Source organism: Microtus oregoni, unplaced genomic scaffold, assembly GCF_018167655.1.
Source record: "Microtus oregoni isolate MIOR12 unplaced genomic scaffold, Mior012 000013F_ref0000133, whole genome shotgun sequence".
Classification (NCBI taxonomy): Eukaryota; Metazoa; Chordata; class Mammalia; order Rodentia; family Cricetidae; genus Microtus; species Microtus oregoni.
In genome coordinates this window covers 44,877,338-44,903,295 of record NW_024543072.1, presented here as the reverse complement: position 1 = coordinate 44,903,295, position 25,958 = coordinate 44,877,338, and the positions used below count along the sequence as shown (strand labels likewise).

Below are 25,958 nucleotides of genomic sequence, written 5' to 3'. Positions count from 1 at the left end.
CCAATTCCCAGCCTTCCGGACTCTAACTCCTAGCCTGCCAAGCACTGACCCCTCCCACAGAGTATTTAGGCTCATGCCTGAAAAAAGGAATGCACATGGTTTTAGGTTTGCATGGGCCTTTCCCCCCCCATGCTGCCTTGGTCCACCCGAGAGAGCTGAATTTATTAAACATGGGCATTTTAATTCAGTCTAATCTGGTTTGATTGGAGTTCTTTGAGTTGGCAGAGCAGCTTTTCTTAAGATTAAACCAAACAGTTCTGATAGATAGCTACTCAGGGTTTGTCAGGGAGGAATCAAGATTTGTCATCTAGGAGGGAATTTGAAAAACAAGAAACATTATAACTAAAGAAAAGTTTGTTAAAGGAAAAGAAAATAGACCGCTAAAGCGGAGAAAGAAAGATCTTAAATGCAGGGTTTCTGGGGTCAACAAGATAGACTTTTGGGGTCTAGATATGTATTAGGAGATACCCAACTTGAGTGGGTAGAGAGACAGACAACAGCATGGTAGGGACTCTAAGCAACTCAGGCCATGGTGCCACAGGCAGACAGTATCGAGGTGAGTGCTCTAAGGAGAGTTAGGTTAAAGTTTTAAAAATACACCATAATCTATGCTGGTGAGAATATGAAGACTCAAACTCAGATTTCTAGTCTTAGCAGGAGCATACCTTGATGCGGAGAATTGTCTGTATTCTGTCAATCATGTTTTAAATAAATGCTGACTGGCCAGGCAGGAAGTATAGACGGGTCAACCAGACAGGAAGTAGAGGTGGGACAATGAGAACAGGAGAATTCTGGGAAGGAGAAAACCCATTCCTCCCAGTCCAGTCTAGACCACCAAGAAGCAGGATGTGATCTGCCCCTCTAAAAAAGGTACTGAGCCACATGGCTAACATAGATAAGAATAATGGGTTAATATAAGCTACAAGAGCTAAGAAGTATCCTGGACTAATGGGCCAATCAGTTTATAATCTTATGGAGTCCTCTGTGTGATTTTCTTTGGGGCTTGCAGGCTCTGGGGTACTGGGCAGGACAGAAACCCCAACAAGCCGGCCCTCATTTTACAGAGGGTCATCTGTCTATTGTGTTACTTTCATTGGTTAATAAAGAAACTGCCTTGGCCTTTTGATAGGCCAGCCCTTAGGTGGGTGGAGTAGACAGAACAGAATTCTGGGAGGAAGAAAGCAGAGTTAGGTAGATGCTATGCTTCTCCTACCCAAGACTAACGGTGGTTAGACTCATGCCGGTAAGCCACAGTCAAGTGGCAATACACATTGATAGAAATGGGTTAATCAAGATGTGAGAGTTAGCTAGTTAGAGGCTAGAGCTAATGGGCCAGGCTGTGTTTAAATGAATACAATTTGTGTGTTGTTATATCGGGTGTAAAGCTAGCCATGTGGGAGCTGGACAGGACGAAAAGCAGGCCTGCTTGCCTCATCACTACAATACCTTAGTGCGATGGTTCTCTAAGGTGTTTCCATAGAAACACTGTGCATTGGAGCGAGTGTGAGACTAGCTCAGAAATCCACAGAGACACGATCTATCACTGCCAGTTTCTTCCACGTCATCTCAGGTTCTCTCCCCCATCTCATCTCTAGTCCAAGCAGCCTGACTGAAGTCTCTAGGTTGTACCACCCTCTTACTTATTTTAGAGTTCTGCACATACTCCTCCATACACAGCTCCGCCACACTGCACCCGCCTAATTTGTTCATTCCTGAAAACTCAACACAATGTCATTGCCAGTACTAGCTAGGGTCCATCTTCAACCATTATTGCTGTCACTGATCATACTTACGTAGTAGTGACAGCAGTGGCTAACTCTTCTGTTGCTAAGTACTGCTAAGCCTACTTCAAGGATGCCCAAGTTATCATCTCACCTGAGCTTCACAAGAGCTCCGTCAGGTCAGGACGGTTATTCCCATTCCACAGAGGAGGAAATGGAGGCACATGACCACCTCTTTAACTCCCTCAAGGAAAAGTGGTAGATGCAATATTTACCACTGACATCTCAGCACCTGCTGGAGGACACACCCTAAAGCATTCTTAGCAGTGGTCATGAATGAAGAGATTAATGAATGAAGCAGTTGAATAGATCTATACAATGGACACGTTATGCCAGTCAAAAGCTGGGCAGATAGAGGTGTACTGACAGAAAACGATGTTCAATATAAAATACCAAAGAAAAAAGGTATGTTATAAATGGAAAGTTTGGATATGTGTGTGTGTGTGTGTGTGTGTGTGTGTGTGTAATCAGAATGTAGACCTAAAAGCATTGGCAATGTTATCTTTAAAGATTTTCCTTTGTGTCCTACATGTCCTTGTAATTTTTTGCCTCTTTATTAATAGCATGCATTAATTATACAGGCAGGAAAACTTAAAAGACGTTTTAAAAGACCACATAAAACAGCATAAGGAACTCATCTTATAAAAGGTGAGTCCTCTCTGGTAAGAATGGCCATGCTACAGTGGATGGCAGCACAAAAATATGAGCAGACAAATTGGACTCAGTGGGTTGTAAGTTGGGTGGGGAGGAGGGAAGTGAATCTGAGAGGCATTAATGCTCAAAATATATTATACACATGTATAAAATTCCCAGAGAATTAGTAAAAATATTATATATTTAAAATCTGAGCTTTCTAAACACCTTCGTTATTTCCCACACTTGCTGGCTCTTTGAGAAGCACCATTGTCCAGGCAGGCCTGGGCAGGGATGGCCACTCAGGTTCTGGAGTTCTTGTTCACTGCAGCTCATGCAGGCCTGACAAAGAGCTTGAATTCTCATATGGGCTGACCTTGATGGCAGTGGGTGACCATGAGGACAGGGGGTGACCATGATGGCAGGGGTGACCATGATGGCAGGGGTGACCATGATAGCAGGGGGTGACCATGAGAACAGGAGGACCATGAGGACAGGGGTGACCATGATAGCAGGGGGAGACCATGAGGACAGGGGGTGACCATGAGAACAGGAGGACCATGAGGACAGGGGTGACCATGAGAACAGGAGGACCATGATGGCAGGGGTGACCATGATGGCAGGGGGTGACCATGAGGACAGGGGTGACCATGATAGCAGGGGGTGACCATGAGAACAGGAGGACCATGATGGCAGGAGGTGACCATGATGGCAGGGGGTGACCATGAGGACAGGGATGACCATGATAGCAGGGGATGACCATGAGGACAGGGGGTGACCATGATAGCAGGGGGTGACCATGAGGACAGGGATGACCATGATAGCAGGGGGTGACCATGATGGCAGGGGGTGACCATGATGGCAGGGGGTGACCATGAGGACAGGAGGTGACCATCAGGACAGGGGGTGACCATGATAGCAGGGGGTGACCATGAGGACAGGGATGACCATGATAGCAGGGGGTGACCATGAGGACAGGGGGTGACCATGATAGCAGGGGGTGACCATGATGGCAGGGGTGACCATGATGGCAGGGGTGACCATGATGGCAGGGGGTGACCATGATGGCAGGGGCTGACCATGAGGACAGGGATGACCATGAGGACAGGGATGACCATGAGGACAGGGGGTGACCATGAGGACAGGGATGACCATGAGGACAGGGATGACCATGAGGACAGGGGCTGACCATGATGGCAGGGGGTGACCATGATGGTAGGGGGTGACCATGATGGCAGGGGCTGACCATGATGGCAGGGGGTGACCATGATGGCAGGGGTAACCGTGATGGCAGGGGTGACCATGATGGCAGGGGTAACCGTGATGGCAGGGTGACCATGAGGACAGGGGTGACCATGAGGACAGGGGGACCATGAGGACAGGGATGACCATGAGGGAAGGGGGTGACCTTGATGGCAAGGGGTGACCATGATGGCAAGGGGTGACTACTCACTCTCCTTGGTGTTGAACATTTCCAGGTGGATGAAATCTATAAACTGTTGGCATTTCTTGGGATTTTTCATGACTCTGCGGTAATTGCAAAAACTCTTGATGAAGCTGATCATTTTCATCCATCCTCTCCTCTGGGGAAGAGAAGGGGTATCCATTATCGTGGCTAATTGACCAAAAACCTACTGTGTGCCACAAACCTGCTATCGACTACATTCAGAATCCTTGCTTCCACAAAGGAATATTTTGTGGATTCCCACTTCAAGGGTGAGGAAACTCAGGTCAGCCTGCCTCTGACCCCATAGCTGGTGAGTCAAAGAGCTTAGCCCCAGTCAGTCATCATAACGCTTTGGCTCAAACGCCCTCCACCACAGCAGCGAGGGCCAGCACTCAAAATGGGAAGGAACAGAGGACCGAAACCAGTTTCTGCTCACAGGAGGAAATGACAGCCCAGGAGATCTTAAAGTGTTAAAGAAATGGAGAGATGAGTGGACCAATTTCTAACTCTTAAGAAAAGTTTACACATGCTCACTCCCCCACTCCTGTCCCCTCCCCCACACAAGCAAATGTATTCTGCTTCTGCAAGCCTTTAATAAATACAGGGAGACTTTGTCCAGTTCATTTGCCTCTAGAAAACGTGAGACATCGATTATTTGTTCTTTTGATGACCAATTTCTTGAGTTCTTTGTATATTTTGGAGATCAGCCCTGTCCTATGTGGGGTTAGTGAAGACATTTTCCCATTCTGTAGGCTGCCGTTTTGTCTTGTTGACCGTGTCCTTTGCTTTACAGAAACTTTTCAGTTTCAGGAGGTCCTATTTATTAATTGTTTTTCTCAGTGTCTGTGCTACTGGGGTTCTATTTAGGAAGTGGTTTCCTGTGCCAATGTGTTTGAGCGTACTTCCCACTAAAAGCATCTTATTGATGAGAATGCTCACTCCTATACCCCAGTTCTTAGAGAGAGAAGAGCAAGGCCAATGTGGGCCAGTGTGGCTTTAGGGAACTAATGGGGAAGTATTAAATCTGCACTGGGTTTGGGGGGCTAGAAACTTTTAGAGAAGAGCCTAGCTTCTCTGTAATTGTGTGATTTGGGTCAGTTTACTTGATTTGAGTCTTTGTGTAAGACAAAACCCACAGCCTTCTGGTGTGTGTGTGTGTGTGTGTGTGTGTGTGTGTGTGTGTGTGCAGAAAGATTAGAAAAGCATTTGGCCTGATGGCCAGTCCACATCCTCCAAATAAACATGGGCAGAAAAAAAAAAAAAACCTGATAGTTTCTTTTCCGTGTATCTAACCCTCATGCCCATCACTTAGTTGGTGACAGAGGCAGACCAGAAAGAAATTTCCCAGTATATTTTTTCTGAGCCTCAGATTATCCTTTTGTAAAACAGGGCTTACGACACGACCCCCAACCCCAAGAGTAATTCTTCCAGTGGTGTTTCAAATGTCAGTAGGGACAATGGCTTTCCTGTCTGTCCCGCCCTTTTCTCTTCCTCCTCACTGACCTGGGATTCCTGTAGGTACACTGCTGCCTTTGAGGGCTTCCTTTGAGGGACAGGCTGTACTTCAATTTCCACCTCCACAGGGCGGGGTGGGAACATGTCTTGGTACTCTTTAAACCTACCAGAAAGGAGACCAAGAAGATCAAAGAAGACAAAGCCATGCTCTTGAAACACAGCAAGACAGCCTTGTTTCAAGCCAGTTTCTGTGCTCCTCTTATTGTCTCAATTCTTATACAGTGTAAGTCAGTCTTTTCAAGACTGCATTCTTCCTCATTGTGTGTGTGTGTTTGTGTGTCTATGTGTATACGTTTGTGTGTGTGCATGCCTGTGTGTGTGTATATATGTATATGTCTTTGTATGTGCATATGTACATGTATCTGTATGTGTATATTTACATGTATATATGTATATGTGTTTTGTGTTTGTGTATGTGTGTGCCTGTGTTTGTATGTGAGTTTGTGTGTATATATATATATGTGTGTGTGTGTGTGTGTCTGTGTTTTTTTGTGTATGTTTGTGTATGTGCATGTGTGTATGTATGTGTGTGTTTGTGTATATGTGTGTTTGTATATGTGTCTGTGTGTATGTGTGTATATGTGTACGTATGTGTGTTAGTGTGTTTATATGTGCAGTTCGTGTGTGTATGTGTTTATATATGCATGCATCTGTGTGTGTATGTGTGTATGTATGTTTGTGACTGTGTGTGTCTGTGTGTATATATGTGTGTTTGTGTGAATATATGTGTGTGTTTGTGTGGGTATATGTGTTTTGTGTGTGCATGTCTGTGTGTATATGTATGTGTTTTTGTGTATATGTGTGTGTGTCTATGTGTGTATGTATGTGTGGCTTGTGTGTGTATATGCATGTGCTTATATATGTGTATTTGTGTATATATGGGTGTGTGTATGTGGGTATATATGTGTGTGCACGTATGTGGTGTTTGTGTGTGTATATGTGTGTATGTATATTTGTGTATGCGTGTGTGTGTTGCACTGGTGCTGGCAGGCAGGAGATTCAAAAGCAAGCTTGTGTTTCTCTTGGAGGAGGGCTCTGGCGGTATGCTATGAAGACTAGGAGAACTTGGCTTAATGTGGCTTTTCAAAGACAGGAAGCAACTCCAGAAGGAGCCCGCCTTGTCTGGGCATGCTCACCACTTTTCTTCTAGAGATTTCATTACGTAGCCCTGGAGCACCAGCAGAGTGGTGGTGGTGATGTGGCGCATGTGGATGATTTCTTTGATGTAAGGAGCATCACATTGCAGCATCTCTTCTAAAGGATGAGAGCGGGAGGGAGGGAGAAAGGAAAAGCGTCATTTCTGTCTGCTGCTTGGTGCTTCACATGCAAGTCTCAGGACCCTCTGTTCTCACTCTGGCCTCACTCTGAGCCTTCTACAATTTGACGATTTCTAAAGAATATTTTAAATGTTATGGGAAATTGTTTTGTTGGCAAAATACTATCTTTCTTAGTTCTATTTCAAAAATGAAAGCTTAAAGGGAAATGAAATCGTAAAATTTAAACTCATTTCTGTAGCCGGGATGAAGTGTTCCAGTTTAGGGGTAGCTTAGGAGGAAAGGAGTAAAAACAGTCTTTGGGTGCAGAAGTCTTTGTGCCCAAGACACAAATATCAACTCAGGGACAGATTCACAAGACTGCATCCTGGCAACGTGGTGCAGCATGGCGTTCCTTGTGTTCAGAGGTAAAAAGGTTTGTTAATGAGACCTGAAAATGCAGCCGAGAAAAATCTGGACGCTCCTTTCTCTTTGAGATCCCCCTCCCCAATAACTATATATAGAACTCACACTGAAAATCAGCACATAAATATTTCTTATATGTGGCAATGCATTATGACAACAATATCTCTTCCATTCTACAAGACAGGACCTTTGGCTGGACCACACAGTCAGAGTTAACAATGCACCTTGAAGACACTTCAGGCTTCAGACAACTAGTGCTGTGTACTCAGGCCGTGAACCCGCCCTTAAGAGAACAATGTAACAACTAACCTTCCTTGCCTTAGATTTCTCATGTAATTAATTTTAACAAGGGAAGCTAATACATAGGTGCAATTGTAAAAACCCGAAAGATCCTGTACTATATAGTACTACGCCTATAGTGCCCCATGCCGCTACAGGTCGGTATGCTTTCATGAGCAGGGAACTAAGATTGGAGACTTAAAGACACAGAGACAGGCACACAAACACACACACACACACACACACACAGAGAGGGGGGGGGTCACTCTTGATACAAGAGTGCCAATGCCCAGTTTATTGTGCTCAGGGGAAGCTTATATAAGGATCCTGAGCCACGCATGCCCAGCTCTCGGGATATTTCAGCTGCAGGCCCATCAGCCTACCATCAAGGTCTCATGCCCAGAGCAGCTGCAGGCACAGGTGTTTTGCTCAGTTCACTCCAGCAGGCAAAATCAAGGAGAAAGTCAAGGGGCCAGGGATCTGCAGCTCCCAACATGCAGTCTTAAATGTGTACTCTTCCATGTCTCTGTCCCAAGACTAATGCACACATGTATGTATGATATAATAATCATTGGCTGAGGATAGAAAAACAGGACCAAACCAGCTTATAAAATGAATGCCCACCATAAATGCTGGAGCAAAGTATGGATATTGCTTGACAGCATTGGATTGTTTGTTATCTGGATCAGTTGGTCTCAGTTAGAATCAGTGACCCCATCCCTTGGGTTAAACATTTCTGGACAGGCGGTGGTGGCACACGCCTTTAATCCCAGCACTTGGGAGGCAGAGGCAGGAGGAACTCTCTAAGTCTGAGTCCAGCCTGGTCTACAAGAGCTAGTTCCAGGGCAGGCACCAAAGCTACAGAGAAACCCTGCCTTGAAAAAAAAATTCTGTAATGTTTCACCTCCTTGCCCCATGTGGTGTCTTTTGTGCTGTCCAATAAGAAGGAACAAAGCCCTTTGCTAGGGACACACAGGAACACTCAGAGACACAGGGGCAGATTCACAAGACAGCATGTAGGCAGGCACAGATTCAGACTCATACAGACAGACAGAGGACAATGGGAGGCACAGGGAAAAATTAAAGAATTCAAATCTGGGCTCCCTCTTGTTTAAGTGACACCCAGGGTTAGTGCTTTATAACTTCTAATTCCTCAGTGTGACACCAGCGCAGTATCGGTGATTCTGAGTTCATTGTTACAACGTTCGAATTGCACCTACAAACCGTGACACACTGGGCTGGGACATGTCTGTGAATTCTAGCACATGGCAGGCACAAGTAGGAGGTGTCAGCATTTTAGGCCAGTCTGGGCTGCACAGTGAGTTTCAGGCCAGTCTGGAATATGTGGCAATACCCTGTTTCAAAACAAATGAACTAGAGAGACTTGTTAACTTTGAACTTTTTCTACTTTTGTACTTATACCCCTGGTCTTAGATAACTATAAACAAAACCAAAGCAAGCAAACAAACAAAACCCAGCAAACAAACAAGCCCCCTCTCCACCACACAAGCTCCACCTGCTCCTCTGAGACAGGCAGAAAGCTCCGCTCTGTGGCCTTGCTGCAGCTTGTCCGCCTCCAGGGGCGCACTTGTGCACCCTCTTTTGCTAGGGCTGTAAGCTAATACTTTATTTGTTGCCACTAGCTAAGAGGAATTTCCATGGGTCAAGTTTAACACCACATCGGACAGGAAAACAAGACGGTTCATGAACGATTTCCAGACAGACCATTCTCCGCCCCGGCTCAACTTTTCACATCTGGGCATGGAGGAAAACGCCCGTTTGCTTAGAGTTAGCCCCATGCTAGCGGATTTCACGATCAGATAAGCTAGTTAACTTCAAAGTATTCTATTTTCTTTGTTTAGAAAACGCAGCTCTTTGTCCCTACCTTACAGGGATTAAGGTTCGATTTTCAACATGAAGTGAAATGAACGTGCATATGAATGCATCTTACATGTGGCTCCTTTTACCGATATTATGGCTTTGGGCTTAAATATTGTTCTCCGCATTCATTCTCACAGTCTTAATATTGCTCCCGTGGAGTATTATAGAGACTCCCCTGCTCTGCTCTCTTGGGGTGTTCATGGAGCCAGGCTGTTTCCCAGACTCTTCTACCCAAGAAACTGAAGTGGGAATCCGGAGGAAAAGGCATACCGGGAGGGACCTTGCTGTGGAAGTAAGTCTTGGTTATATTCTCCAAAGCGGCCTTGTAATTCTTTTCATTGGTCTCCATCATGATCTTCTGCACGGCTACCAGGAACAGCAGCGGGTTTTCAGCCTTCCGGTCTTTGAGGAATTCCCGGAAGCACTCCAGGTGTTGAGAATTTAGGAGGATTTCTGTCAAGTTCCTGGAAAACAGAGCACCGTTCGTAGAGAGGAAGGATAAATATCATGGCGACTGTTCCGAGTAGAAAAAGGAGCCGGGCACTGGTCACAGCGTCTCCTCTAGGCCTGTGAGATCCGCCTGCCTTTGCCTCCCGGTGCTGGGATTAAATGTGCGCCAACTGCTGGCTGCTCCTTGAATGGAGTTAGCGCTAATGTTTCCCACATAATCCTCTTTCCTTTACTCCCAGTCTATCTAAGAAGGCTGTACTCACTCTGGGGATTCATCGTCACTGACATCTCTATTTGCTCCACTCTCTGATTTTAATTGGCTGTTTAATCTCACTTTATGTCACAGTTATCATTCAAAGCTCTCTACATCTTTTGACCAAATTACCCATCTATTATGTACATATGCCGTTTTGTTGGATATTAGCTATAGGTTTTTGATAGATATCCTTTATCAGAATGAGATATCTTTTTTCTATTCTCATTTTGAAAGTTTTTTTTTTAAATCATGCATAGGTATAAGAGACTTTGTATCAATTGTTGAGATAGTCCTGTGAGTTTTTTACCTCATTTATTGTGGTATATGTGGTGGTTAATTCTGATCATCAGACTGATCTGGAATTGACTAAAAGGTAGGTCACTATGAGAAGTTTTCTTGGTCAGATTGTTGGAGGTAGGAAGGCCCACCCTGAATCCAGGTGGCACTTCTCAGTGTCGGCCCAGAAGAAGGGAAACGGAAGACAAGCTTTGGCCTCACCTCCTTCACTCTCACTGGCAAGTTCAACCACGCAGGCGCCGCTGCATTTCTTCCTCGATATTAGAGTCAGCTTCTTCAAGTTAACACATGAGTGAGGACCAGTGGCTCTCCAGGAATCTGCCCTGTCTTCAACACCAGACTGGGCCTCCTGGGGCCTACGAACTGGGCACCTCCTGGGTTCTCCACCTCTCCAGGATGAGACGACATTGCTACACTACTCTGGCTCTACTGTATAAGACAATCTAGGAAACCTGTTTTTAACATAACACCCATTCTAATACAGAATATTATTTTGATGTTTGGATGTTAACCGTGTGTTACTCGGATAAATTCCAGTTGGTTATGCAAAATGACTTTTATTTGTTACTGGATCTAGTTTGCTATTTGTTGAGGATTTGTATGTCTAGATTCAAAGAGAAGTACTAGTCTCTGTTTTTTAATGATGCCTCTTTGGGGACTCAGAATGATTGACACTGGCCTCATTGGACAAGTAAGAGTTACTTCTATTTTTTCGAAAAGCGACTGTAGTGTTGGTACTACTGTCTTTGCTTTAAATATCTCACAGAGTTTTCCAGTGCTACAGCCCAGGCTTCTTATATGAAAAATAATAAATTATTAAACACCTACTATTCTTTTTTGAGATTGGGTCTAACTGTGTAGCTCTGGCTGGCCTGGAAATTGTTTTGTTGACCAGGTTGGCCTTTAACTCCCAAAGATCTACCTGCCTCTGCCTCCCAAATGCGGGGATTAAAGATGTGTGCCATCGCACCTGGCAAAACCACTACTTTTTGATGCTGCTCGAAGGAGACCCAGTTTTTAATCACTACTTTTGGGGGGGGGATTTTTAAAATTTTGTTGTTGTTTCTATAGATTTACCAACACTTTCAACTTGTCCTTGAGTCTGCTTTTAGAAATTTGGGCATTTCTATAGGTATTGTACATTAAGTTGTTGAATCTGATCCTTCATTTTTTAACAATCTCAATTTCTCTACAGTCCTTATCATTTTTTTAAAAAAAATTTTAAATAAATTTAAGTTATATTTCTTTTGTGTGTTTGTATATTTGTGTGTTTGTGTCTGTCTTTCTGCCTATGTGGTGTGTTTCATGGTACACATATAGAGGGTTTGGATCCTTCTACTGTGTGGCTTCTGCTCCTCTAGACAGATAATGTCTATTGAACCATCTTCCAGTTCCCTGGCTCCTCCTCCAGATTAAATCTGCTAATTCCGTCTAGCAAGCTTTTCATGCAGTTGTTACGCTTTTTCTACCACAGATCTGAATTTAGTTGTTTTATTATTGATCTCATTATTGATTTTCTCTAGTTGATTAATGATTGTTATCATACATTCCTTTAGTTCTTTAAACATAATTTCCTTTAGTTTGTTGAATAGTTTCTTAGATGTTTTGGCCAAGTTCAGATGGGAACCAGTTCCCATCTGCTGCCTGTCCCACATACCACATCCATTCTGTGCTTCCCTGGCTGGTTTGTACGACCATTGTAGCAACTGTGGAGGTGGAGCCCACTCCCTCTCCCTCTTCATTTTCCTCAAGTTGTTGCTGTTGATGGTTTGATTTGCTTTTCTCTAGTTTATTTTTCTCTAACTGACTCACAGGGTTGAATTCTAGGGAGCATTGGCTCCCACAGTGTGTTTCCACAAGGTGCCCGCTCTGCTTTTTCTTAAAGTTTTTTTCATTCTTTTTATTTTATTTTATAATGTTATAATAAAAATGATGCAAATAAAAAAATCACACACTGAAATTCACCAGACCCTTCGAAGACTGTATGTCACAGTTCAAATAATAATTCAAAATGGAAGCTGTGGAGTTTCACATTGCATTTTAAACTTTTGCTATTGAATATATTTTTGTTATTCATCACAGAAATATTTTAAAGGATATATTCATTGTTGCTTTATATGTATGAGTGTTTTGCCTGCTTGTCTGTGTAACACCTGTATGTCTTGTGCCAGCAAAGACCAGAACAAGGTGTTGGAGCCCTGAAACTAGTGACTGTTAGCATCACACAGGTGTTAGGTATTGAACGTGCATCGTCTGCAAAAGCAACAAATTCTCTTAACCACTGAGCCGTCTCTGTAGGCACCGTTCTTTTTGTTTTTAATTATAATTTTAAGGCCTTATGGAAAGCCAAGAAAAGTAGCTAACTCGGCCCATCTTTGTTTTGTCTGGGACTGCAAACATATTGATGACAACATTTCTGTGCAGTTGAAATCCTACATGCAGCTTAGGAGTTCTTCTTACAGCCTAACTTTTTAAAATCTGTACTCAAAATATTTCTTTCTCTTTCTGATGTGTGAATCACACAAAACTTGATCACAACACTTCAAAGTCATCTTGAGTTCTTAGTTGTCTTAGATTAAGAGCAAGAACTCTTATTATTATGGTATTATGGCAAAAGCTTTTAATCCCAGCACTGGGGAGGCAGAGGCAGGTGAATCTCTGAGTTCATTATGCAGCCTGGTCTGCATAATGAGTTCCAGGAGAGTCAGAGCTACATCAGACCCGGTCTTGAGAAACCCAAAAAGCAAACAAAAAACAAGTAGAAAGTGACAAGAATTGCCTTATTAGTATGAGAAGTATTATATAGATAGCATTATCATCTATATCATTAGAATGACTGAGACTAGCGTATGATCAATAATAACTCACACTGAATAGGGGTTAGAGATAAGCTTAGAAGACCTGCAACTCTGGTGTCTCTGACCCTGGCTATGATCTTAAGTCATGCTGTATGACTTATACGATTTAGAAAAGACTTGTATTATCCATGGTCAATGAAGTTGGAACTGTTTCTGTGGCCTGAGTAGGGAACAGCGATGAGCACAGACTAGAGCAGCAAGAGGAATGGTGATTGCCTTCCGGGAACCAGTTTCCATTATCTAAGGGCAGGGGAGATTTATTCTGAGTGTTTGGAACAGACAGAAGGTGCTACAGAAACAGAAGAATTCTTGTGGGCATCTTTTCTTCTATACAAAATATTTCCCCAGAGATTTGATTGTCTCTTTGTATACTACTATATTTTCATAATCTACAGATGAACTCTTCTTGTAGCTAGTAATTAGAAAAAAATGGAATAAAATGAACAAATTGGCCTCAAAGAAAATTAGCCAAGAAAGAAGGAATCATGCCAAAAGTACAAAGCACTAAAAAGTAGCACGTGGAATTGGTGGCGGCCTCTGGGGATGCAGGCTCAGAGCAGGGAATTATAGCAGATGTAACACTTGGGGAACTTTTCATGTCTAAGTGACATTTGTGATAAGGGTGCTGAGGGATAGTGCTCTTGTACCCTGTAAAGATTTATCATTTGTATTGGTTTAATAAAACACTAATTGGCCAGTAGCCAGGCAGGAAGTATAGTTGGGGCAACCAGACTAGAATTCTAGGAAAAGGAAAGGCTCAGTCTACAGTCATCAGCCAGACACAGAGAAAACAAGACGAAAATATTGCACTGAGTAAAGGTACCAAGTCACCTGGCTAAACATAGATAAGAATAATGGGCTAATTTAAGTTGCAAGAACAAGTTAATAATAAGCCTGAGCTAATAGGCCAATCAGTTTATAATTAATATAAGCCTCTCTGTGTTTTGTTGGGACTGAACAGCTGCGGGAGCAGACAGGAGAGAAACTTACATCTACAAAGGGAATTGGAAAGAAAGACAATTGTTGCCTCCTCAGGAAATGTCATAGACTTTTCTCCCAGTGGAGACAGATTAGAAAGTGGAGCCACAGGAAGGAAGAGACCAGTCATGAGGCCACCTTAGTAGTGTGGAACCTAAAGTTCCTAAATGAATTGACCTACATGTGCTATTGACAGCAGTGAAAGATGAAAGGCAGTGTGAATGCCTAGAGGAAGGATAGGACTGAGCAAAACAGGCTTCATCCACAGCTTGGAAGTCAGTAGCTCTATGCAGCCTATGTAGAAGGGTGTCCATGACAGTGCTAGTTAATGTGGAGACTCACAACTGGTCAAAATATTCAGAACAAGCCACTGGTGAGTGCTTAGCCTGAAATGGGCCATCTACATCAATCTTCTCCAGGGCTCAGGGAACATCTTGGAAGAGAAGACAGAAAGAATTGTGGGAGGTGCAGGATGAGGAGCGCTGTGAAGTGCTGGGATTTGAACATCACATGGCTGTTGCGCCTGTGCACTCACAGATCAATCAGACCTGCACAAGACCTCTAAGAGACCCAGCCCTTCAACATGCCATCACGGATGGGGTAGGGGCTAGTAAGGCTCCACCCCTCCCTGGGGAGCTTCAGGCAGTTAACAGTTGTTGAGGGAAGAGGAGTCATAGTCCCCAGTGGTCTAGCCATTGGTGCTTTGCCCTTGCACAGGTAAATGACTCTTAACTGTTCTCATGCAAGTAAACCTAATTAAGTGTATTGGACCACACACACACACACAAAGGTAAAAAAAATGAAAGTAGAGAAGACTAAGTTAAGTAGAACAATTTTGATGAGTAGGGAATAATCTATATTATGTATATTATATATAGCATATATATTTGGTATAATTATATATACAAACAAAATTTTTAAAGTTTTCTATAATAATTTAAGTTTTAAGAAGTTATTTGGTAATATATAAATAAGCAACATAACATGCAGAGCGTCTTGTCCATATGCATAAGAGCTACAGAAAAAGGTCTGGGGACCTCCACACAGAAAAGATTCTGTGCCTAAAGATGTTGCTATAGCTGGATCCCCCATCTTACCTTGGTCTCATGGAAAGCTTCCTTGTGACAGACTTTTTAACAAAGGATGTTTTCCTTTGTGAGCCCATGTGTTTTTGCTGCTTACGAATTCCTACTGAATAGCCTGAAAAGGACCACAAAGTTAGGTAACAATATTTTATAAAGAGAGAGTAAGAACGGACATTTATCAGGCATTGACTACAAGTATTGTGTCCGGTCACTGACACCTGGACACTATCATCAGGTCAAGGTGTGTTACTCATGAATGTTGGCCATCAGGGATAGAGCCTACCTTCCTTAGAGACATTGGCCATCAGGCCTTCAGTCCACCTTCCTTAAAGACATGGACCATCATGCCTAGAGCCTACCTTCTTTAGAGACTGCTGAGACCAAGTCCACTATTCTTCTAGGTACATTACTGAAGATGAGAGCCACCTGCCTTCCAATCTGATTCTTTCATTCAGACACAATGCATGTGCTCTATCTTTGTTGACACCTTGGCTGTCTTCTCAGAAACACTCCACGGGGCCTTTGAAAGGACAGCCAAGGTGTCAACAAAGATAGAGCACATGCATTGTGTCTGAATGATTACAAATCTAGTCTGAGGATAACCTTGACTACCAAAAACCCTTTAATTTTATAGAAGAAAAAACACTGACAATAAAATCATCAAAGGTAGGAAGAGAGTCATTTCATTGCTCAAGATCAGAATATGACCCGGTTATACAGTCACTGACTTAAGATGCATATTAAATAGAATGTGTACCTGCAGGGTATTTTGTGTGATTTAATAGTGTGTCTGATTGGCAGCATACAACAATGATTGAAAGCCATACATATATATACATGTTCTAAATAAATGCAACTGGGTTGATTTAAAAAATGAAATCCAGACTGTAGAAGTCTTGATACAAAAGAAAAAGAAAATCCATCAAGTTCCAAAAGCAAAATCCTTCCTAGGACCAAACACTTAAAATGTTGGGTTAAAAAAAAAAAAACAACAACAGTTAAAAGTCATAAATAAGCCAATAAGAAATTTGGTTAAAATATGAAGATTAGAGAAAAGATTGTGAAAACAGGAAGATTATGTCAAAATAATAATTTTCAATGTTTAAGCCACAGTGAACATAAACAAAAGCTCAGGACTTGAAAAATTAGAAAGACTTCCCACCTTATATTTTTCTTAAGATAGCTGGCAATTTTGTAAATGCCAGAAACTTCAGAAACTGAAAGACTCTTCCCTGTAGGCGTGACTCGTTCCTCTAGTTCCTGCTTTGGTTCTACCTGGATTGAAAGTCCAAGAACCCTTTTCTCCTTTAGAGCTGCTCCTGTCAGGTATTTTATCATGACGGCTGGAAAGGAAACCGAATCATCTCTAGAAAGGTGATATCCAGTCAGAGCTGTTGCCTGGATATCCAGAATGTCTTCATGGACTTGTCATGGAATATTGTTTTAAGATGTGTTACAATTGTTTATGCTGTGGAATATTTCTTTAATGATGCAAAGATGTGTTGCATTCTTTTATTCTGCATTTGTTTATCTCTGTGGTGCTGGGTTACTTTGCCTGTCTAAAACACCTGATTGGTCTAATAAAGAGCTGATTGGCCAATAGCTGGGCAGGAGAAAGAATAAGGGGCGTGCAGGTAGAAAGAATAAATAAGAGGAGAAATCTGGGAAGAGAGAATTGGCGATCAAGGAGTAAGAAAAGAAGGAAGGCATCAGGAATCAACCACCCAGCTACACAGCAAGTCACAGAGTAAGAAGTAAGAAAAGTATACGGAAATAAAGATAAAGTCCATAGGCAAAAGATAGATGGGATAATTTAAGAAAGGCTGGCTAGGAACTTGAAAACAACCTAGATGCCCTTCAGCCAAAGAATGGATAAAGAAAATGTGATACATTTACATAATGGAATATTACTCAGTGGTTAAAAAAAAAACAAAAAAAAAACTATAACATCTTTAAATTTGCAGGCAAATGGACAGATCTAGAGAAACACATCTTGAATAAGGTAACCCAGACACAGAAAGACAAATATCATATGTAGTCACTCATAAGAGGCTACAAATATAATATTTACTCATTCATAAGTGGATACCAGACATAAAGCAAAGGATAACCAGCCCACAGTCCACAACCCAAGAGAAGCTAGGACTCTCTTCCAGAAACAGATGGAAGCAGATACAGAGATCCACAACTAACCACTGGGCTGAACTCCTTGAGTACAAAAGAAAGTGAGGAAGGAACAATAATATAAACAAAAGGGTCAAGACCATAATGGGGAAACCCACAAGATCAGCTGACCTGAACTAGTAGGAGATTCCAGACTAACAACTGGGGAACCTGCATAGAACAGAACTAGGCCCCCTGAATATAGGTGACAATGGTGTAGCCTGGGCAGTGTATGCAGTCACTGGCAGTGGGACCAGGATCTAACTCTAACATATGAATTGACTTTGTGGAGAGATACCTTGATCAGCCTAGGCACGAGATGGCAGGGGAGGGACTTGGGCCCCCTTCAATGAGGTGATGGGACAAACGTAATTGACTTCCCAGGGGAGGCCTTACCCTCACTGAGAAGTGGATGGGAGGCAGGGTGGGGGAAAGGTGAGGGGAGCAGGAGGAGAGGAGGAAGGGGGAACTGGGATTGGTATGTAAAAAATAAACAAATTAATTAATTAATTAAAAAAGGAAAGATGGCTGGAAATAAGCCATGCTAAGGCCTGGCCCTTATAAGTAAGAATAAGCCTCCACGTGTGATTTGTGCAGGAGCTGGGTGGCGGGACCCCAAGGAATGAAAAGCCAGAGAGCCAAAGAGTAAAGAGTAAAAACAACCAACCCCTCAGACTCTCACTAGGGAAGATACTCGTTAGAATTAGTGTTTAGATGGAGTCTTGGACCAGGTCCAGGTCACACTGGGTCTACTGGGCCCACAGTCCTATATAAAAGTCATTTCTCCAGTTCCTAAAGCATTTACTTAGAATGGGGTTATGTGGCAATCAGAAGGTTAGCCACATCGCTTCTCTGGTCTGAGGAATGCTGTGAGAGCAAAAATGAACAATCAAAATTCCCTGGAGCATATCCTCCCCGTCAGGATGATAATATAAGAACAAATACTGTATCCTAAAATATTGACAGATACCAGGAAATGCTTCAAAAAACTTTTAAAACTTAAGTTATGAAGCCAGGCGGTGGTGGCGCACACCTTTAATACCAGCACTCAGGAGGCAGAGGCAGGTGGATCTCTGTGAGTTCAAGGCCAGCCTGGTCTACAAAGGGAGTTCCAGAACAGGCTCCAAAGCTACAGAGAAACTCTGTCTCGAAAAAACAAAAACAAACAAACAAAAAACCCTTAAGTTATGGCTTTGTATTCTTTAAAAAACAAAGATTTCTCTTTATTTATGTGTATCATGACATTTTGCCTGAATGGATGTATGGATATGTGTGTGTAATGCCCATTGAGGGGGACAGATGTGAAACAGTTGTGAGGGGCCACATAGGTGCTGAGGACAGAACCCAAGTTTTCTCCTAGAGTAGCAAGTGCTTTTCACCCCTCAGCCGTCTCTCCAGCCCTGGCTTCATATTCTTAACAATTAAATTATGTAATAATTAGGAGTAAAATCAAGAACAAGGTAGATAAAAAGCTAACACCAAAAGGAGAAATGATTCAGTGGGATACCAGGACCCGGCAGAGTAAGAGGAACTTCCCTAATGGTGAGCAGAAGCAGAAGGGCCACAAAGCTGGAGAATATACCAAAACACTGGCACAGTGTGAGGAGTTCATGTGGGCTGAGAAAGAATGTTCATACTAAAGGAAAGAAAGCAAGCCAACATGGACCAACACTCTGCCTAAGTCGACAAGCTTAGGTAGCCTGAAAATGACAAGCCCCTTAGATGTGGCCCACACAGGACATCAGAAGCTGAGCAAACTGAGGATATTCATGGTAAGGGATCATCGTATGTGGGCTAAGAAAGTCCAGGCAAGATGAGGAGAGAGCCCAGCCAGGGGCTAACAAGGCACCTAACAAAGATGAGGAATACATCCATCCACAAGAAGGGAGAGCTGGGTTGAAGGCCAGAGCCTGAGTGGCAGGAAGAGTGACCACATGTGGTGATGGCCCAACACAGATTGTTAGATATGGAGAGCCAGAGTGGCCCGAGAGGCCTCAGAGGCCCTCATGAAAGGACAAAGGCCGGGGCTGGGCTGGAGCCAGTGCCTTGTGGGACTCAAAGTTGTGGTTTCTGGAGACCCAATTCTTCCTCCTGGGCTATGGTTATCAGCCCTTCGACAGCTGTGTCTGAGGTATCCCATATTCTCTTTGCTAACATTGTCTGACCTAGCTCCCTGCTGACCTTGGTCATTTCACCCCTTGCAAATAGTATGTACGATAGATACTCCAATTCCCAGTAAACTTGCTTGGCATGAGTCACCATGATGTGGGAATTCCCTCTGTATGCTGTGAATATGTTTTATTACCATTGGTTAATAAAGAAGCTGCTTTGGCCAAAAGCTTAGCAGAATAAAATCAGGTGGAAAATCAGTACAGAGATAGAGGGAGAGAGAGAGAGAGATAGAGGGAGAGAGAGAGAGAGAGAGAGAGAGAGAGAGGGAAGGTGAAGTCAAAAAGATGCTGTGAAACTGCCATGTTGGAACCTTGCCAGTATGCCACAGCCCCGTGGAGATACACAGACTAATATTAATGGGTTAATTCAAGATGTAAGAGCTAGCTTGAAATATGCCTGAGTCATCGGCAGAACAGCATTGTAATAAATATAGTTTCTGTGTGATTATTTGGGTCAGGGTGGCTGGGAAACAAAAGAGCAGTCTACGCCTACATCATCAGCTTACGCAAGGCATCCTGGTCCCTGCTGTTGCCTTTATCTTTATTTCTCATCCTTGGTGCTTCCCCTTGACACCTCACCTTTTGGGACCCTTATTCCTGCCGGTTTAGGTCAATAAGAGAGAGCAGGATGAGGAAGGTTTTCCCTCAAAGGATGACCCTGAGACAGCCGTGGAGTTCTAGCAAAGTAAGGATTTGCTCAGGCATGGAGGTGCTGGGGCAAAGCACTGAAGAAGCGGTGAGACGGGCATTTGTGAGAACAAAGGAGTGGTGGTGAAGACCGAATACTCGCATGATGGGGCTATAAAAAATATGAGTGAATTTAAGACAATGGAAATCAGGCTTCCCATGATCAGAGAGGGTAAGCATAAACATGGAAAAGGAGAAAAATAGAATGAGCCCAGCATTTGGGGACAGTAAAGGTAAAGGGACAATTTCCGTGTTGCTCTTTGCTCAGCTCAGCAATGATATGTCATCAAGTGGAGCAGCAGCAGTCTGGGAACTCATGACGAAGTGGATCTCAGATACATCAGGGATGATGGTCTAGGGTGTTCAGCCCTGCCTGGCAGGTTCTCCAAGTCCAGCAGAGGTACCAGCTAAAAGGGATGAGAGCCCAGCATGGGGAGCAAAGAAGGCGGGGGGGCGGGGAGGGGAGAAACCTTCCTTTCCATACATGTCACAGAGGTGCGATTGTCCTTCTAGAATACAGTCTCCAAGAAACCAAACTGATCTCTGGAAAAGCTGCTTCAAGACACAATTGAATTTCTATGTGAAGCAAGTGGGCACAGTGGGTGCTGCCTGAATCTTCCCTTTGGGAGCAAAGCACTCATTCTTCCAGCAGTGCTGGCTACCGATAGCTCACTGCTCCCTCTGTTTCCTGAATGAACCACTGTTGTATTCTACCCACCCTCATCCCTCTGCCCCAGGCAAACACATTCCATCTCAGCCAGGGTGACAGTACAGAAGCCTAGGTACCTTCCTTCAGTGAGAGACAACTCTAAAGGGCCATTCTAACTCCTGAGCTTCCCCCGGTGTCTGGAGAGTTCCTCTGTCAAAGCCTCAAAGCTTTCCTCACTAAGAGTCCATCCTAACAAACACGCTTCCACAAATCCTTGGCTTCAAAAAGAAACACCAACAAAATGGCTCCAGGAAACTTGGCAGAAGATGAAGTCACATTATCTTAAAATGTCTATTAGATAATAATAAAAAAAGAAATGAACGATTGCTGGGAGCATAGCATGAAGGTCCTTGAACCTACAGAGCTCCAGAGAGACCAGGAATGTTAAGCACAGGGGATTGCCTTTCCAATGGGAAACAGGAAAAATCTGTTTTTATCCAGAAGGCTGATAATTGGACGGGATTAGCAGCCGGGTGATCTACGTTATCTGTTGGGCCAAGCCATACCAAGTTCCTACAACCAGTATAAGGGGTGGCTCATTATTTGAAGGACCCTGATAGCCAGGCCCCCAAGCTCCCACATCAGGATCAGAGGTGGCTAATAGCCCACATGACCTCCATTCTGTCTGTGTGACTGAGACCAGAACAGACCCTTAGGGACTTAAGCTAGTACAGGTAGCCTATCTCTAGAATCCATCTTCTTGGAGGAAATGATATGTACCCAGAGTTGAGTTTCAATTTAATCATGCTTCTTTGTATGCCAGGGATTGTATTACACTAGGAAACTTTTTTCAAATTGTATTGGGCTTAAAAACATTGGGTATAAACTGCCTATTATTAGATTCCCTGAAGTCTGATCCAGATCGACAAAGTCAACCTGCATCAGGTTTTCATTCTTGTTTTTTTAGGTTTTTTTTTTTTGGGGGGGGGAGGTGGTGTTCAAAACAGGGTTTCTCTGTAGCTTTGGAGCCTGTCCTGGAACTAGCTCTTGTAGACCAGGCTGGCCTTGAACACACAGAGATCTGCCTGCCTCTGCATCTCAAATGCTGGGATTAAAGGCATGTGCATCACTGCCCGGCTCAGGTTTTTATTCTTATCTCTTTGTATGGTTTGCTTCCCTGTATGACACCTCCAGGGACCCCCTCAAGTGATCTTAATTTTCATCATCTTCAATGATTTATAATTGCCTTTGATTTCCATCACACCCTTTAGGACTCTGTAGGAGTGGAAACACACGGTGATTATCTCTGGAGTATTATTGACGTGGAAGGTGATGTATGTTGTGAATATGCTTTATTGCCGTTGGTTAATAAAGAAACTGCTTTCGGCCAATGGCTTAACAGAATAAAGCCAGACTGAAAGAGATATATGTAGAGAATATGTGGAGTCAGAAAGAAGCCATGCAGCTGCCCGCAGGAGACAGATGTCTCCACCAGGGCCCATTGGAACCTTGCTGGTAAGCCACAGCCACGTGGTGATACACAGATTAGTAGAAGTGGTTTAATTTAAGATATAAGAGCTAGCCTGAAATGTGCTTAAGCTATTGGCCAAACAGTATTACAATTAATGCAGATTTCTGTGTGATTATTTCTGTTCCTGACAGCCGGGAATGAACAATCAGCCTCTGACAACATAATATCTCCTTGCAAACAAGGTATGGTTCCTCTTTTGCCTTAGGCCTCTAGAGTATGGGAATTCTTAAATTTGAAAACAACAACAAACCTTGCCTTACACCTTGAACACTTGCCTTTTGCAGGTGCCTTTTCACAGTATATTTTGTAGTCTTCACTGATCTTTTCTATGGCCAACTTTGGGTACTTGTAAGAGAGCTCCTCAAAGGTCATTTTGTTTACATCTGTGAAGGAAAAATAAAGGCAGAGCTTAGCTGTCCATTTTAGGGTCAAATATCCATGTACGTTTCTTGAAGACATTGCCTTTAAAATGTTATTTGAATCAGACAATGGTGTTTAAATAGGCTACTTGCATAAAGAATGCAAATCTTGTAAGCTAAATTAGAATCAAAGAAGCATAGACTCCCTTCCATTCTAGAATGAGAGGTCCGCCTTCTCTACTAGTACAGGGATACGACACTGAAGAAACTATTGACAATTCAATATGAGTAGTAACTCGTTCATCTAGATGATTTTTGATCCCTTGAAGCCACCTTTCAGGAGGTGATGCATGTGAATTTCAAATATTTTCCTATTGCATTAACTTTTTTTACATGCATGTCCAAGAATTTGTTAGGGTTTTTCTTGGTTTGGCTTTGACTTTTGGTGAATTAGTCTCAGAACTAGCAGCTCAGAGGCCAGGATTATGTAGGTTTTTTGAGAGTGACAGGACCTTTCATGGTCCAGTTGTGCATGACCCAAGGACCTAAGATGCTGGATACTGAGCAGTCATGGAAGATCAGCCTGGATTAATGGCTCGTTGTCTCCTGCCTATGAAAGTTAAAGACAGACTCTTGTGGAAAGTGAACAAAGCAGATAAGGCTTTATAAAGAATCATTACAGGACAGCAAAACATTGAAGAAAAGTGAGTGGAACTTCAGAAAATGGGAGAGGTTCACCAAGTGTGGAGGAATGATTAGATTTTCTACATCCAAGGCTTTTGTAGGACAATAATAAAAACTGAACAAAGGCTGTGATTATCTATGGGCTGTCATGGGCTGAGACAGTAGAGGGTCCATGTGCTCTATGTATGTTTATGCCTCTACCCCACCCAGGGAGCTAGTTTGCTTTGGGCATATGTTTCTCACTCAGTTAGGGATGTTTGAAGCCTTCCTTACCCATCTCCAATGCTGGCTTTCTTAGCGATTGACCTTGGCTATCGGCTAGCTGTTGGACACTTGGTCAAGTCCTACCACTCTCAAAAGCCCCACAACATCCTGGTCTATGAGCAACTAGTTCTGAAATGAGTTCACAAAAATCAAAGCTCAGAGCAAAGATAGCCTTAACAAATTATTTGCTACAGACATCAAAAGATTGAAGCAAGAACAATGGCAACTTCTGACCTTGTAGGTATCTTGCTATTGATTATGCTAAGCTCTCTGGCTTTGTTAGTCATTGACCTTACTGGGCATGAGTTAATAGCTGATGCGGCTAGCTTAACCTTTTGAGTGTCCCAAATGCTGCTAACAGTCTAAGCTCCCTTTGTTCTTGCAGCTACCAAGAAGTAGCTGCAATGTTCATGGTCATTTCTTTGTGTATAGAATGGTCTGGAGTCTCTTCCTGAGATGGGAGCAGGTTCCTTAAACTATGACAATTAGCTCCATTAGAAGCACCATGTTAAAAGCAAGGCTATGTAATAAGTGATAGTGCCTAGGATGGGCCTCCCAATGAGAAAAGGTCTCTTAAAAGCTACCCAGTCAGTCTGCCATCACTAGCCTTGCTTCTTAAAGCCTGGCCACCTCTTACCAGGTCCATCTTATATTCAACTGGAAGCATCTCTGTCTCTCATCCTTAGTGCTATGGCGTCACTGTCTTAAGCCTCATAGTCCCTTCTTTGCCACAGCATCCATCCCTACTGTAGAGTATGTGCAAAACTTGTACTTTTTGACAGGAGTGCCTCTCCCTTACTGTGAAATAGCTCTTGTCTCAGAACTACCACCAATAAATGCAAATCCTTGTTCTTTGGAAGCAGGAAGTGGAACATCAGATGGGTGTCACATGATGTGAAAGGTCTAGACTAAAGCTGGACCTGAGTTTCAGTTTCCTAAAAGGACAATGAGAGAGATGGCATGTAGCAGGCCTGAGCCAGCCCTCACAACATCACAACCCTCACAAAAAAAAGGACAGAGCCTGGGACTTGTCCAGATTTGCCTCCAAATGGAAAAGCTGTAGCTTTCACCAGTTCCTCCCAGCCCTAGCCAATTAGAACATGCTAATATGATTGCCACTCGTGTAAGCCAATCATAAACAGTATGACCTAACTGCTTCTAGAATTCCTTTAGCTGTGTAGAAAAGAAGTCTGCAAGCTTCTCTCCAGACTGCCATTTTGCCTGTGTGTTGGATGTGTGATTCCAGCATGCCTGCACTCACACTCTCGAGATAATAAATGCTCTTGCTGATTGCATACGTGGGTGGTGGTCTTTTGTGGGGCTTCTCCATCATGAAGTGTTCAGTGCTAACCACGGCAATGCTTCGGTGGGCATGGTTTCCAACTCCAGTGCCATTGCTTCCAGGGCCAGTCGAGAACATAGTAAGTTTGCCTGCATTCAGATCGTGACAGTCATTTTCAGTGTAGCCTTGGAGGGTGGCATTGTCTGGGCCTTGGTTATTAGTTATACGGAGCTTAATGTGTAACTATGAAGATCAAGTGAAGTAATCTTTGTAGTGCACAGTGCTGATTCATAATAAATGATCACTGAGAAAGTAAGTTTTATATTTTCAAGTTCTCTAAATGTAAAGATTAAAAAAAAAAGAAAAGAAAAAATGTGATTGCCCTTACTCTTTTTTTTTTTTTAATTTCGAGACATGATTTCTCTCCATAGCTTTGGAGTCTGTCCTGGAACTAGCTCTGTAGACCAGGCTGGCCTCGAACTCACAGAGATCCGCCTGCCTCTGCCTCCCAAGTGCTGGGATTAAAGGCGTGCGCCACCACAGCCCAGCTGCCCTTACCTTCTAAGAACACTGGAGGTGCCATCATTTCTACCTGGAGAGAGCCGCCCTGCCTCAGGTTCTCAGTAGCCACTTTTTGCCACTGCATAGAATCCATTTTCTGTAAGTTAGCCAAACCCTGGCCTAATACCAGTGATTCCTGAATCCTTTTATAAAGATGAATGTTCTCTTCTTTGCTAGTCGCTTCCCTTTTATGCCACCGGGCTTTGATGAAGCGTGTTTGAGTCTGAGAGGAGTTGGGGGAGAAGAGGCGAGAGTCAGTGGTTGTGGGAGTCAGCCAGAAGCAAGAGATTTGTGACAACTCAGTCCTCCACATCCATGCCTCCTGGTCACATAGACTTTGCCTCGTGGCCTTTAGAGCTATATACTATGCCCCCCTCACCCCATAATCCAACTCATTTTTTTCTAAGACAGAATATTTGAGTATAAATTCCTTAGAGTTAGCTATGTAGTATTTTTCCTTGAGAGCTT

At 43.3% G+C, this 25,958-nt stretch overlaps 1 protein-coding gene across 1 annotated transcript in view; it reads right to left on the bottom strand.

Annotated features, from left to right (window-relative positions):
- Positions 1-25,958, bottom strand: part of Rgsl1 (regulator of G protein signaling like 1) — a 61,708-nt gene that overhangs the window by 13,213 nt on the left and 22,537 nt on the right. The window contains exons 8-14 of the mRNA XM_041662455.1: positions 25,488-25,713; positions 22,616-22,723; positions 15,152-15,254; positions 9,486-9,679; positions 6,513-6,630; positions 5,365-5,479; positions 3,868-3,997 (exon numbers count right to left, since the gene is read on the bottom strand). Of these exons, the coding sequence (XP_041518389.1) occupies positions 3,868-3,997; positions 5,365-5,479; positions 6,513-6,630; positions 9,486-9,679; positions 15,152-15,254; positions 22,616-22,723; positions 25,488-25,713 (994 nt within the window). The remainder of the gene's footprint in view (positions 1-3,867; positions 3,998-5,364; positions 5,480-6,512; positions 6,631-9,485; positions 9,680-15,151; positions 15,255-22,615; positions 22,724-25,487; positions 25,714-25,958) is intronic.